The sequence below is a fragment of the Corvus moneduloides genome, chromosome 1, assembly GCF_009650955.1.
Source record: "Corvus moneduloides isolate bCorMon1 chromosome 1, bCorMon1.pri, whole genome shotgun sequence".
Taxonomy (NCBI): domain Eukaryota; kingdom Metazoa; phylum Chordata; class Aves; order Passeriformes; family Corvidae; genus Corvus; species Corvus moneduloides.
In genome coordinates, this window is record NC_045476.1 from 140,144,004 (window position 1) to 140,158,919 (window position 14,916).

Below are 14,916 nucleotides of genomic sequence, written 5' to 3' on the forward strand. Positions count from 1 at the left end.
AGGTATAAATTGAATTGTAATGCACAATCTTTTTCCCTCCATGACTTAAATTATAATTATTCAGATCATTTGTATATGCTGAATACCTTCTTCCGTGATCTTTGAAGAACTTTAGAAGGACAGGTAGGATTAGTTATCTTTCACTAGGCAGGAGTTGAAGCTGCTCAACATTGCTGTGAGCTCAGAATTGCTGGACTCAGCAATTTTTTAAAGGAAAGAGTAATAATTCGTAATTATTTGCTCAACTACGTGCATTAAGAGAGTTAAGTAATTGCACCTAGAATAGTTGTAAGCACTAATATTTGGGTAAAATATCCATAAGGAAAGATCTCTGATAACTCTAGACTCCCACAGATTATGTTAGCATCCTGCCTACCTTTCCCATCTTTACAAAAGTAGCTCTGTATATTCTGATAATGTAACTCCAAGACATATCTAAATAACACAAGGATCTTTTCTGTAGGGAAGCCTTTAAATATAGAAGTTATGGGACAGAAATATAAAGAAAAAAAGACTAAATCCCAGTGCAATGCACAAACTTGGAGTAGTTCTAATGAAAAAATCTTACTTTCAGATGCAGGAAAGCTTTTCTAGGTAACTTCTTTTCTGAAGGAGTTGGAAAGCAGCAGCCTCAGACAGCAGCAAGTATTACACAGCTAATGTTTATATGATCCCCCTATCTGTGAGAGCCCACCTGAAGAGTTTTCAAAATGAAACAATGTTGATGTACATTTAAGTTGTAATTCAGCATGCCTGTATCAGATTTACCATGAGTATCAGCAGGAAGCAATATGGAGATATCTGCAATATTTTCTTTCTGGATGCTCAGAATTTTAAAACACAATTCAAAAACTTACAAGAAATGGTCAGTTCTGCAATGATTTGTTTACTTATTTCCAAGAGCAATGTCAAAATCTGAAAAAAAAAAGAAAATATACCATGATTTTTTACTGAAGGGTTTCATTTACCTGTCCATGCTGCACAGATTCATACATGTTGTTCTAACATGCTAGAGAATAAAAATTTTTGGTAGTGAAATGATCTCTGTCAGGTCCACTGAAGTTTTAAATAAATTACACTGGAGACAGTTTAGAAGAAGAATAAAAAATCAGCTTTCCTATTGACAAAAAGATTAAATAATCATAAAAAGGTTGCCATAAACATTATTTATAGACTGGTGTGAGTCCCTCAGGTACGCAGACAATCTCTCATGAGCATCTATTTTTAAATTGTATCAATGAAAAATTATTTGTTGGAAAGTGACTCACAGCTGATTAATCTGAAGATAGAAGAAGTAAATGTAGAAGACACGAAGCTTCTGGCTACATAAGTAACTTCTGATGATTCATGAGTGGTTTAACACCTGAAATTTCTGTAGCAGAAGTCTTCTAACAAGACTCAACAACATATATTGTGAAAAGATTGCGCTTATTTAAGAGCAAAATGCTTTTAAAGCTATTATCTGACAATCTTTCATTTTACATTCAAATTTCGAAACATCTTGTATTTGTGCTCTGATTGCAAACACATACATGGAGAAATTCTAAGAGAAGTCTAGAAATCAGAAAGGCATTTCAGCGGCAATTCACATTGGAAAGAACATGGAAGAGCTTAAAAATGCCAAAACTGCTCACATGGGTTCTCGGATAGTGTAGGAGGCAATGCCATTGAAGTGACAGGTCTTTTTTAAAGCTTGGACATAGGGGACTATCATCCCTCTTCAGGTGTGGAGATTAAAGAAATCTTTCATTGAAGGCACCTTATATTTATGAAACTATTTCAGATGGAATTGTACCCAAACGTTTTCAAGATCAGCTGAGTGAGGAGCCAACAAATTCATTGTTTAAGAGATGTAAATCTGTTTTCTTTCTCTGTTCCTGATGTGACCTCAACACAGTAAGCAGAGGCTCTAGGGGTCTGCTCTATCCTCCCTATTACATTTATTAATGAGAAAACAAGAAAGAAGGTGTTTATATTATTGTAAAGGTCACCCCCTCACAAAGCATTACCTACTGCAGAACCACTGAATCACAGAATCAATAATGGGTGTGGAAGGGACCACGGTGGGTATTTTGCAGATCTGGACTTGCCAGAAACATCAAATTTTACTCCAGCCATGGAAATATGATTTATTTGGCCAGGGAGACAGCAGGCATAAAAATTTATTCCTGAAATTATCTACACAAAAAAAGCATAGATATTTTTGGATACATACAATACATTGGGAATGTCATTATTCAAAGAACCACTACAGATTGCTAAGTATAGGTGCAAACTTTTATAATAACCAAACTTCTAGCTCAAATAACATTTAGATGTATTTCATGAAATTGTGAAATAGACAGAAATATGGTTTCAAAAATAATTAAACAAATTAAAGGAACAAAAATCAGTAAGAGATCAGTAAGACTGTTAAATTCAGAAGGCAACCTCTCTTGCACAAACATCCCTTCAGCCAACTGCTAGTGGGGTTTTTCAGGGAAGTATCCTGAGCATGTGCCCTGCTCAAAGACTATTCCCATAATCACTGTCTGAGACAGGCCAGTGGGCTTGATAAACATTTTTCACAAGAGTGCATCTGAATTAAAACTTTAAATTCAATTCTGCAGCTGTCAATCTTATTTTGGCTTTTCCACACTTCAGAAGTAATGTGGTGCTGCCATCAACTGGACTTAAAGATGTAAAGAAAAGGGTCTTTTTGAGTAGAAACTGTGTTGTGTCAGTGTGTACTTGGGAGTTGTGTCTACACCTGGAAATTCAGAGGTCTTTTTGTCCATAAACAAAGGTTTCTTGTGTGGTTTACATGTGTAAACATGGAGACATCCAACCTGCTTCCTTTCTGAATGAAGTCTGAACCTCCCCTTGCGTGTTTCTAACCTAGTAAGCAAAGCCTGATATTTTCGGGGTTTTTTTCATGTAATTCTTAGGACTATCAGGAAGCTTCCAATTTGGAGCAGTTTGTGACTCGCTTTCTTTTGAAGGAGACGCTGAACCAGTTGCAATCCCTCCAGAGCTCCCTGGAATGTGCCATGGAAACCACAGAGGAGCAGACCCGGCAGGAGAGGTGAGCAAACCCCTCTTCAGATGCAGGGAAGGGAGTGAGGAGTGAGGTCACTGAGAACCTCCAAGACCACTTTACATTTCACCCAGAAATCTGATATAGGGAATAACAGGAGAAATAAGGGTACACTTTTTATTCCATATAGGAACCCACTAATAGGAATTTTCCTGAAATTTAATGCATATGATCCTGTGGTGGGCTGCATGTAGGACAATCATTTTGGTACACACTAGGCTCTGCTGACTTCCTTTTAAATCCCTGGAGAGTTTAATATCAAATGTAGAAACCAGACCACTGCAATATAAAGAGCTCTGAAATTACTATAATGACTGTCTGTTTTGTTTGGTTTTTCCAGCTTTATGGTTTTGTTTTCATTCCTGGTGCACAATGGTCTTCATGTTAAAAGAAGAAATAGCCAGGCTTTTGTTTGTCACAGCTTCTTCCTAGAATATTGGGCCATAGTCTTGGTTAACAGCTAGCTCTATAAACTCTCAGTCACCTGGGTAGCTTTTATCCATCCAAGGGGTTTAGCTGAATTTAGTACAATGATCTCAGTGATGAGGATTTGTAGATTCAAGGATCAAAATATTTTTGAAAAGTAACTTGTCTATATGTATTTTTTTCCTCAGTATGCTATTGTTAAAGATTATAGGGAAAGCAAAATACAAACTGTTGTGTTTCATGGACAAAGAAGATCTTAAGACCTTTCTGTTGGAAATGCCATTTTCTTGTTTTTCTGTTGGAAATGTCATTTTCTTGTTTGTTTTGCTGTTGGGTTTGAGATCTCTGAAGTACAGGAGTAATACCCTGTGGTTTTGTGCCAGCATCTTGACTGTAGGAATCAAGCAGGTTTTGAAAGTCTGAGGGTGCACCGACCACGCACAGTATTTTTGTACCTCTTGACAGTTCCTTTGCAGTCATGCTACGAAACTCCTGTGAATGAAGAATGATTACTTAGGTCAGATCACAACCATATCATGGACACTGATCTTGAGATTTGTCTCCCTAAAAGATTTACGTTTTTGCCAGCTTAAGCCTCTTCTTTTTTAATATTAACTTCTTTAATGACCTAACCAAATGTTCTGGTTTGGTCAAATTTAGAAATATATCCTCTGAGAGAAGGCACAACCACCGCCCACCCCCTTTACCCCCCACCAGGTTTGGGAAAAATAAATTTTCCTCGAAGGAAATTGAAAGAGATAAAAACTATTTATTTAACAAACACACGGGAAAAGAATAATAATGCTAAATAATAAAATCTCTCTCTGTGGAGAAAAAGCCTGGAAAAGTGTTAGAGTCCTCCCTTTGGTCTCCTCAGAGCTGGGGCTTGGCCCAGAGCCCGGCCCTCTGTGCCCAGTGGAAAGTTCTCCTGATGTGCTCTGATATTGAAGCAGTCCAGTAGAAAAGGGAGAAAATCCGAAATTCCCATGAAGGAAAAAATTTCAACTCTCAGTCTATCTCTGGAGAAAAAGAAACTGAAAAACTGCCCAAAATCTGACTGGAAAAAAAACCTGCAAGCTGGGTGCTTCCTCACTCCCCTGCTGCAGCTGGAAAAAAAAGTCGCTATCTCTGTGTGACCTTGAACAAGCTGCAAACTGCCTTGAATAAGTTTTGCTCAGTTTTTCCTTCCTCCTCCCAGACTCAGTTTAAAGGCATAGAAAGGCACCAGAATTAATTTCTGGGCATAGGGCAGCGATATGGGATACACATCATAAGGTCACCCCAAGACACCAAATAAGAGTGAAAATCCAGAAAATAATTCAGTGCTCTCAATAGGTATTTCTTTTTTATTGAATTCAAAAGGGAACATAGAAGCACATTTTTTTGAGAACAGAGAGAGAAGAGCTCTCCTACATATTTTTCCTTAAGAAGTCTCCTGTGTTTCTGTGCAGAAAAGATCCAACAAAACCAGAAGTGTTCTCAATTCAGTGGCCAGGAAAACGCTTAGCTCGAAGGCTTCAGAGGAACAACAGCCTGTCATCAAATAATCCTCATTCTAGCACAGGTATGGTATTTCACATTTTAAAGATATTTAAAATGTGCTTACATTCATGCACAGAAAAAGATGCACATGTCTTACTCACAAAAATTTAATTTTAACATCTAACTAAATCAGATACTTTACTGGCAGAAGACAATTTCAATTTAATACAGAAGATATTAACTCAAAACTGAGGAAACTGAGGAAAATCAATGCATACCCATAGATCTGAAATTATAAAATATAAAAACATAATTGTAGGCCAAACTGTGTATTTTGTATTGCTCCAACACTTTTTAGGCAATCTTTATTGCCTGTAGATTTGAATGAAAAGGTGAAGGCTATAACTTATATACAACCCTGAGTCTCTGCCATGACTCACATCCCAGCTGAGGGGAATAAATAAGAAACAGAAAGAGAAAATACAAAACCTGAAAGAAAAGAATATTTCATTTAAGATAACACAAAAAAAGTCTGAAGCAGAATTGTGCTTTGGAAAATGATAGAAAATTATTTGCTTTGGTAAATGGGATTCTTTGGAAGGAGTGACATTAAGCATGAGGCTGCAGTGAAGACATCTCCATGCTTAGTGCTGTGTCCCAGAATCAAGGCATGAAGATGACTGAAATAACAAAACGTGATGAGTCTAGCTTACTTCTTGACTAGTCACTGCTTGCAGCCACGTGCTGACCTCTTCCTTTTAAACCCTCTCCTGAGGACCTTTCTGTCACTCACATTCATGACTCACTCCCTTTCATTCACCAAATGATGCTGCTCATTGAGAGCAGTGATGCAGGATGATGGTCAGTCTCTTGAGTTGATGTTGTTCCTAACAAGGAAGGTCACAGAGCCTTGTAGCTGCACTCCTAATTCAGAAGGAACCCAAGCAAATGCAAGCTCTACCAAATCCATTCACTGCATTTGTGTAATCTCAAAGACCTAACATTTACTTCCACAGCTCTACTAATAGCTGACAGCTGTCCACTTTCCTGCACAAGATTTGTGTTTGTCTTGGCACTTGGTCTTCCTGCTTACCCCCTGCTGCCCGCATGCATAGTAACACTGTGGTGTGTGTATGCACTCGAGGCTCAGGCCAGCATTTCTTCAGCCTGTGTACTTGTTCAGGTATAACCACACCCTGCCTCCTCTAGAGATCACAGCTGTGGAATGTTCTCAGCATTAGGATTTCTTTGTTTGGTCAAAACACATGCAAGTGCCACAAGAACTCTCAGCTGGAAAATGAGCAGGTTAATGAATGTGCATAACAAGAGCATTTATTGAAAAATCTCCAGTTTCTGATAAACAACCCTTCTCTCTCCTTTGAGCTATCACTTATGTACACATTTACATGGTGGGTGATGTCAGGAACTGCTTTATTAGTGCACGTTTTTTTCCTAGAGTATTGTGCTTTTCATTTGGCAGACAATTTTCAGGAGACTTTAGCAAAGCAAAACTTCCCAGAGACTTTAGAGGGACTCACAGAATCACAGAACATCCTGAGTTGGAAGGCACTCATAAGGATCATCAAAGTCCAGCTCCTGGCCCTGTACAGCACCGTTCCCAAGACTTACACCATGTGCCTGAGAGCATTGTCCAAATGCTTCTTGAAATCCTGGTGCTGTGACCACTTCCCTGGGGAGCCTGTTTCAGTGCCCAACCATCCTCCGGGTGAAGAATTTTTTCCTAATATCCAACTTAATCCTCCCCTGACACAGCTTGATGCCATTCCCTTGGGTCCTGTCACTCGTCACTCTCACTGGAGAGAAGAGACGGATTCCTGTCCCTCCTCTTCCCCTTGATGCCTTAAGAGGCCTCCTAGACACAGAGACTAGACAGGAGTAAGGGAATAAAAGTAGGTATTTATTTGAAAGGCCTTCAAAGGTACCCCCTGGGGGCCAGAGGCTATTGCCAAGATAGATAACAGGTCAGGAGTTCTTCACACTTTTATAGGTTTGGTTCATTTGCATATCAGGGTTAATTCTCCAATTAAAGCTTTAGTTTAATGGTGTAATTCCCCTCAGCTTGCCCCCCTTTAGAGGCTCTTTGGTTTATACTTTTTGGGCCTAGGACGGTTTGGGTGTCCTTGAAGAGCAGGACCAGAGAGGCTTTATTATGTCTACCTAGCATGAGAGAGCAGAAGTTAACAGGCTACGGGAAACTTCAGAATTACACACTAAGAAGTACAGGATTTGAAAAATATAAAAGTTAAAACCTAAGGCATCACCCTCATGAGGAAGTTGCAGACTACAATGAGGTCTCCCCTCAGTTTCCTCTTCTCCAGGCTGAACAAACCAAGTGACCTCAGCCCCTCCTCATACGGCTTCCCCTCAAGGCCCTTCACCATCTTCATAGCCCAGATGCTTGTGCCTTTCTAGTGATGTCTTATCCTTGGTCCTAAAATTAAGAGCCAGACGTGGTTAAGGGATAAAGGGTTTTTACCTTGGGATTTAATAAGAATCCTTATGGTGCAACAATTCGTCAAGATGGAATGCACACACACAGTGGATCGCGTGTACAATTTTATAGACCTTGTGAATTAGCATATTTAACAGAGATGCCCCCCAGTGAGAGGCTTGAATGGAGTGACATCTCACTATGCTAAATTATTCCCCCCCAGATGGGCCTAATTCTAGTTTACAGGATATGTTCTAGAGGGGCCTTAGTTTCTTAAGATAGAGTAAGGCTTTCCGGCCTCCAACTGTGAGGCCTTTAGGATGTTTGGTCTTCTGCTCTAGAAGAATACTGGGACTATGCTAAGATGTCAGACCTAAAGAATTACAAGTATGCATGCTAAGGGTACTGAGAATACATAAAAGGTATATAAAAAGAAAAGGCAAAAAATCATCATGGCATCACTGGAACACGATCTTCTAGCTCCACCCTTGCTATATGACATCAGATCGGGTTGGATGGGGCCTGAGCAATCTGATCTAGTGGAAGGTTCCCTGCCCATGGCAGGGGATTTGAAACTAGATAATCTTTATGGTCCCTTCCAACCCAAACCATTCTAAGATTCTATGATCTGGTCACTACACAGGCAGGAATATACCTGCAGTAGAGATGAAGATTTTTCTTCGGTTATCAGTATGATTTCAAAAGCACTGGCATTAATCTAGAATGTAGTTTTCATTCTGTATGAATTTCTATTGTATTTTAAACAGAAGGAAAATCATTCATAGAGTCAGATCATGCTTTCCTTTAGTTTCACCTAAATGAACATTGAACTAGTTGCAGCACAATCTTTGAGAAGCAAAATAAATTGCATGCTAAACCTTTTTTTAATATAAAATACAGGATTACACTATGGATGAGCAATTTAGTAACATTTTATAAATGTTTATCATTTATCTTTTCCAAAGGTTGGATTGAGGAAGACAGCCAATGGGTGATCCAGATAAACAGTCTCCAGAAGCTAATTGATAGACTGGAAAAGAAGGTGTGTGGGCTTTTTCACCTGTTTCTTCTTTCACTTTCAGTAAAGCAATCCTTAAAACACAAATGTTTTCAATGCCCCAGCTGCAACATTACCTAAGAGAGCTAACACTCATTAAATTACTACATTTTTCTTCCACCTTCCTTTTTCCTATTCATGACATGGCTTTTCCATGCTTCCTTTCCCTCTCCCATCACCACAGATTAAACTTTTCATAAAGATATGAAAAGTTGCATTGTTCTATGACTGGAGGATGTTAATGTATTTAATTATGCTTGTTCAGGGGAACATGCTACAACCTTCCCCTTTTAGCATCTGATATTTTCCTCTTCCTCTCCAAACATTCCCGTGAAAGCTTGACAGAAAGTTTTGTTTCCTCCTTTCCCATCAGAGAATACTCATTTATAAAGATTAAACCACTTTCCTTGTCAGTACAGTTCAACCAAAATCTGATGCAAATCCTGCCTGGGAGCTGGCTGTACCACCTCCCAGAACCCAGAAACCACCCGTGGTTTCCACACCAAAGCAGAGCCCTCCAGGAGTCTGACATATGACCCATCTGATGCAACAATGCCAGGGCTTCCCAGTACTTGTAAAATCCTGAGCCACATCTGTCAGTACAGAAAATATCTATTCCTCTTAATTGTTATTGAGACCTGATTGCTACCCTGGTGTTCAAAAGTTGTCTTATAATCTGTGTGTGATGACTTCATTTTTTTTGGAGAAGAAAGAACAGGAGGGGAAAAAGCAAGGTTATAAATTCCTGGGCTGTTCTCTGCATTAAGTTTCCCTATTGAAGGACAGACAGACAATTTCAGGTAGGCGCTAAGGGAGTGGCTGAATTCAGTGGATTTTGTGACCCAGGGTATTTCTTCCTCCTTGTCTACTAGAGGTGAGGTTTTAGGCTGAAGTGCTCTCAGACTCAGGAGTAGCTCCCATCCCAGTGCAGCTGATGTTGTTCCTCCCCACAGGTCAGTGCTCACCAGCAGCGAGACGGTACCTGTACTCCAAAGACACTGGCATGGGTCTCTTCACCAGCACTCACAGGGACATGAAACAGCCTGTTCCCGTTCTTTCTTTCTAGCTGATTGGGATATTCCCCCATGAATATTATCATCTAGTATTTGTGGCTGGACCCATACCCTTTACCCAGGCACTGGCTCAAACCTTGGCTCATGGCAGAAAATTGTCTTCTGTTACTCCACCACTAGTCCAACTTGAGTTCAGTAGCAAGTTACACATATAGAAAATAGTCAAGTAAGAGATTTAACAAAAAAAAAAAAAACAAAAACAATAAATGGTGGTGACTTGGCACAGCGGTCAGCAAGAGAAGCATACTGACCTTTCCCTGCTGTTGCTCCCTCCCAAATGAAAAAACTGCCTGTTTGGCAGTTTTTACTTTTCCCGTTTGGTCTCAGTTTGGTATTTCTGTTATCTCAGCTTTATTACTGATTAGCTGCGTATGGTCATGTGACCCCAGCACGATTGGCTTTGCTCCAAAAGGAGCCCAGTATTCCCTTAGGTTATCCCTGCAGCCTGACAGTCTCTTGCATCACTTCTCCTTCACCAGCTGTGAAATTCAGCCATTCCTTGTGGCACTGTCCATGACTTCTGTCAGCTTCTTACTCTGTTCCTTGCCATGCTCTGCAGCTCTTCATGCTCTGCTCGGTCCAGCAAGCTCTGGCCAGGGAATACCCATGAGCCTCTATCCAGCTGCTTCCTCCCAGAGGTCATTTCTTCATGGGAAAGGCAATTACACAGCAGTTGCCACATTAATGACATTTTAGTAGCAGCTTGATTTTTTCTAAATAGATATAAATTGGATTTTGAAATGTCAAAGTCTATCACAAATGATTAGTCTGGCTTTACTCCCCACCCTGCTTTGGAAACAGCAGCTCACTGTCCTGCCACAGTTGCCACCTGACATGGACTGATGTCAAAAGAAAACATTTAAAAGAATGTTACTTAAAAAAGAAATATACCTGGCATACAGCAATAATGCAGTGTAAATGTTACAGAAAGCAGCCAAACATTTTGTGGTAAATAAACTAACAACAAGGATGTTATAAAATGATCAAATCTTCTACAGATAAACAACAGAGAACCTCAGCCTGAAAAGTGCCAAAGGGATACAGTGGCAGGGCATATACCTCCCATAATTACCTCCTTGTCAATATAAAACTTGATTAATAAACCATAGCAATTAGATAAGTCCAATTTTTCCAGTAGACAACCTATTTATATCCACCTTTGCCTAACTTTGCAGCTGCTTGATTTTGTATCTCACAGCCACATCTGACTGTGAGAGGCATTAAATACCAGCTGCCTTTCAGCAGCTACGAACAGCCCCTCTTTCTGACTTTGCCCTGAAACAGATTAGAAAGGATTGCATAATCATGCTAAAGGGAAATTTCCAGAATCCACCCCTTCTCAGCTAAGGTGGGGTAGGATTGCAGAGGCATTTTAAAGCCCCAGCTCTGAGCTGCATAAGTTTTTATTTCCAGGCTGCACGGTACTGGGCTGGCAGGACATCTGTTCTGCACACCAGGCTACTTCCATCAGGCTCAAAAGCCAAGCCACCCAGTGCAGGAGCCCTCTTTCCTCAGAGATGGGGACCATGTGCCAGTGCTCACATGCTCCAAGGCCACACAGGCTGGCTGTGAAGACTCACCCCATCTGTGCAGGCATGCTCTGCCTAATGACATAACACTACTGAAGAACTACTAGAGATTATTTTTAACTCCTAGAGGGGGCTAGCAAGTTATGAGTCAGTGTTCCTACTGGAATACTACCTGGTGAAGGGTAGATTTAGCGTTGTCTAAGTCTTCTGCTCTGTTCTGTCAAAGGGGAATTTGACCATGAATCAGTCCTGTAATTTGTCTATTTTCACTCAAATTCTAAATTTACATATACTGGCAAAGAAAAGAATTATTCTCTTGTTACCTGTAGAGAAACTTTGCAGTACAACTTGAGTCATTACTTTCCTCTCTTTTTCCATATGTTTCCCAAGAAAAAAATAGCAGGGAAAGTATAGAACTACAGGAATACACATTTTTCCCTCAGTTTTTTTATCTGAAGTGTCTGCACTGACCATAAAGCTGGCTGCCTTTCCCTTCATACACACCTTTCATGCCTTTCTATCCACATTCTGCAGAAGATGTACAGCTACACAGCAGTTTCTGAATACTTCACTCCTGCCTTGCTCTGCCACCTGCTGCTGGTGGAGGTCCTCTGTTCATTTGAACTCTACCTGCACATCTCTTGCTGGCTTTTCAGTGAGTACAGCATCTGTGCTGGCAGAACAGCTGCTACCTGAGGTTAATCAATCCTTACCCATGCTGGGAGCGGAAGAAAATTTTTCTCTTTGCTACACAAGAGCTGTGTTCAGTGAGAAGCGAAGCACCACTAACAAAGAGTGTGTTTTGCTTCAGCTGCTTGTTGCAAATCAATCTGCTTTTCTTTTCAGGCATATGGGTGTTTTTCAGAATATCATAATGACACTGGGTTAGGAAGTACTGCATGTGCCTGGAGAGTAAAGAATAATTTTTTGCGCTCTGCTGGTTGGTGTTTGAGTGAATCACTGATTCCTGATGTGCACATCCAGTTTGTGTACCAGGTGTACTCACAGACACATCTCTTTGCTGCTGCCCAGCCTGTCCTCACAGCAAGGGCAGCAGTTCAGAAACCTGACTTGGACCATCATGCACATCTCTTTCAGTGCTAGAAAACAGCCCCCTGCAACCATAGAGTCCCTGTAGGGGAATTTCTTCTGTGTAAAGTTTTATGATTGCACAATAGTGGCTGATAGCTCATTTCAAATTACCCTTCTTGCTCTCCACAGTCTGTGTGACAATTTGAGAGGATGTCTGTCTTTTCTCAATTAAATCCAACATACATTTGGGAACAAGCAGATTTGTTAAAATGAAAAATCACCTGCCAAGCACTATAAATAAAACTTTACAAGTCAGCCTGGGCTGGAATTAACCACTGAGGCATGCAAGATCTTGTAAGCAACATTTCTGTTTGACTTAGAACTAATAAAGAAGGGATTTAACTTCTTGAGGTAGAGCAGAATCTAGTTATTGGAATAGTTTGTTAAAAATGTAAGAGCAGAACACAGCTGTAGTATTGACTCCTACAATTTCTATTTTCTTTTTAATTGCCTCACAGGATCTAAAGCTTGAGCCACTTGAAGAGGAAGTTTTGGAAGAAAATGCAAGATCTGTAAGTACTTTTCAAGATAATGATTTTGACATTGGATTTGAAACACTAGGCATTGAGACCGCACCTGGTCTCTTCTGTTAAAAAATAATTTTAAAAATCTTTATCCTCACTTTTTCCAGTAATCACAGTTAGCAGAATACACTGTGCAAAAGGCAACAGAACAAAACTTAGAATATGTGGGCAAAACTTTTATACTAATTTTTTGCATTGCTTTCAAAGGATAGAGCGAGCCAAAACTTTAACACACATAAGGAGAAAAATGTGTCATTAATAAGATTTATCCAATGTTTATGGGGTGGTGGCTTCTCTGCTCCAAATGCTGCATGCATACTTTAAACCCTTGTTTTACAGCCTCCTTCCCTCCAAAAACTGCTGTAGGAAATCTTATGAGGAAAAATGAAAGAGTATCTAGTGCTAACCAGTAATCAACATTACAACCTACAAAACCAAAACTGTGATCAGAAATAAACTTACTGTTAAACAAGTTTATGTCCCAAGATTGATACACTAGCATTCCTAAATTCACAGCTTTGAACCTAAAAAATGCAAATCAAATGCAAGTGAAAAGATTATTTCATAACAGGAGTTGCATTAGATTTTTTTTTAAATGAGATTATGCATTATTGCTACACAGACTGCTTATAATCCATGATATAACAATATTCATAATCAAAGCAGAAACAAGTCAAAAACCTGTATAAGACATTAAGTTGTACTCATTAAGAAGAACATAGTGTTCCTTTAAATATTCCATTAGTGAAGTTGACAAGCTTCAGTAGATGAATCAATAAATTAACTATTTGAAAGAGCTAAATGATAATTATATTAATTCAGGATAAATAGGTCTTCTGTACTACTGACTGTTTCCATAGTCCTGTTTATAAAGACTTTTCATTTCCTGCAGAATTGTGGAGGGAAGACCCCCTCTCTATCCATCACTTAACATGGGCTATCTTAGGCCTCTCACTCACCTGAGGTTCAGGGCTCTAAAAGGTAAAAAACTATGAAAGCACCTCAATTAAAGCAACAATGCATCCAGTGCAGATTGTGGGGATATGCTCTTATCCCAAACCTCACACCTGTTGGCATACATTCATCCAAGGAAACTCACTGACTTTATTACTGAACATCTTAAAGACCAGCCTTTGTTTTGCTCTCTTCTGAAAAGACTCTCATCCCGAGTTTGGACAACTCTTCTTCTCTGAAGTGGACGCTCATGCCTAGACATAAAAACCATGCTTTCTAACAATGCATTTCTAATTCTCCACTCCAGACAGGGACTTCAAACTTCAAGGGAACTTTTGTGCATTTTCTTTGATGATTGTGGTTTGTATTGTTTCATGATAGACTTTTCTGAGTTTAAAGTACAAGGAATTCAGAGGAAGATATGGCAGTAATAGTGTAATGGTTTTGTATCAGCACATAATGATCGTTCAGCATCAAATGTCTGTGATAGAAGAAAAAGTGGAGGAATTCCGTCTTGCCCTGAAGCAGTATGTGGAATCTGCTTCTGCTCAAGGTGGGTGCTTGCAGTAAGTACAATGTTATTGTCCCTGGGCTGAAGGAAGGAATGCAGTCTTTTTTCTTTAATAAGATAATAATAATAATTCTTGGATTATTTATGAAGAGAACCTATAACTCCTTTCTTGGTGGGTTATGTGTGTGTGTAAGAGCTTTTCAAAGACAGCTAGAACTAGAAAGAGATGTCAGAATGTGCAGATTTTAGGTACTATCACAAAATGACAGTACAGGCTATCCCAAAGATGCTAAACAATCTTTTCAGGCTTGTTAGCTCTGCAGGTCATCAAGTCATGACTTCTGGAAGCTCCTAGGCTGAGACTCTTTGTTGGAAAACTCATTTGCCATCCTTCATTTGTGCTCACCTGGCAATGGAGCAACTTATCAACTTGTTTGCCAGTTCTCTGCTTGGAAGCTTTCAGAATCTTCCCTTTAGGCTGTCATTGTAGCATTTTAATTCATAAGAAAGAATTGGAAAAATTAAAAAGCAAATTTGTCAATGAAACTGTGTTTCTACTTTGCTCCTTTTAGAATTAAATAAAACATCAGAGCTGGGTTAAGAATAAATTTTAGCGGCTTACCACTGTACTTAATTTCTGAATTTAACATAGTGGAGAGATCTACTATCATACATCCTACAGACCATTATGAAAAACATATTTTTGTAATGTGTACACCATACTGCATCTTTCTTTATAT

At 39.5% G+C, this 14,916-nt stretch overlaps 1 protein-coding gene across 2 annotated transcripts in view; it reads left to right on the top strand.

The window, feature by feature from the left end:
* NECAB1 (N-terminal EF-hand calcium binding protein 1) overlaps nucleotides 1-14,916 on the top strand; it is a 58,083-nt gene that overhangs the window by 37,560 nt on the left and 5,607 nt on the right. Inside the window, exons 6-10 of one of the 2 annotated variants that reach the window (XM_032128996.1) lie at nucleotides 2,982-3,064; nucleotides 4,954-5,066; nucleotides 8,402-8,478; nucleotides 12,646-12,699; nucleotides 14,119-14,231. In XM_032128996.1, the coding sequence (XP_031984887.1) occupies nucleotides 2,982-3,064; nucleotides 4,954-5,066; nucleotides 8,402-8,478; nucleotides 12,646-12,699; nucleotides 14,119-14,231 (440 nt within the window). Of the gene's footprint in view, nucleotides 1-2,927; nucleotides 3,065-4,953; nucleotides 5,067-8,401; nucleotides 8,479-12,645; nucleotides 12,700-14,118; nucleotides 14,232-14,916 lie in introns of both variants that reach the window. The other variant, XM_032128987.1, reaches the window with a different exon arrangement.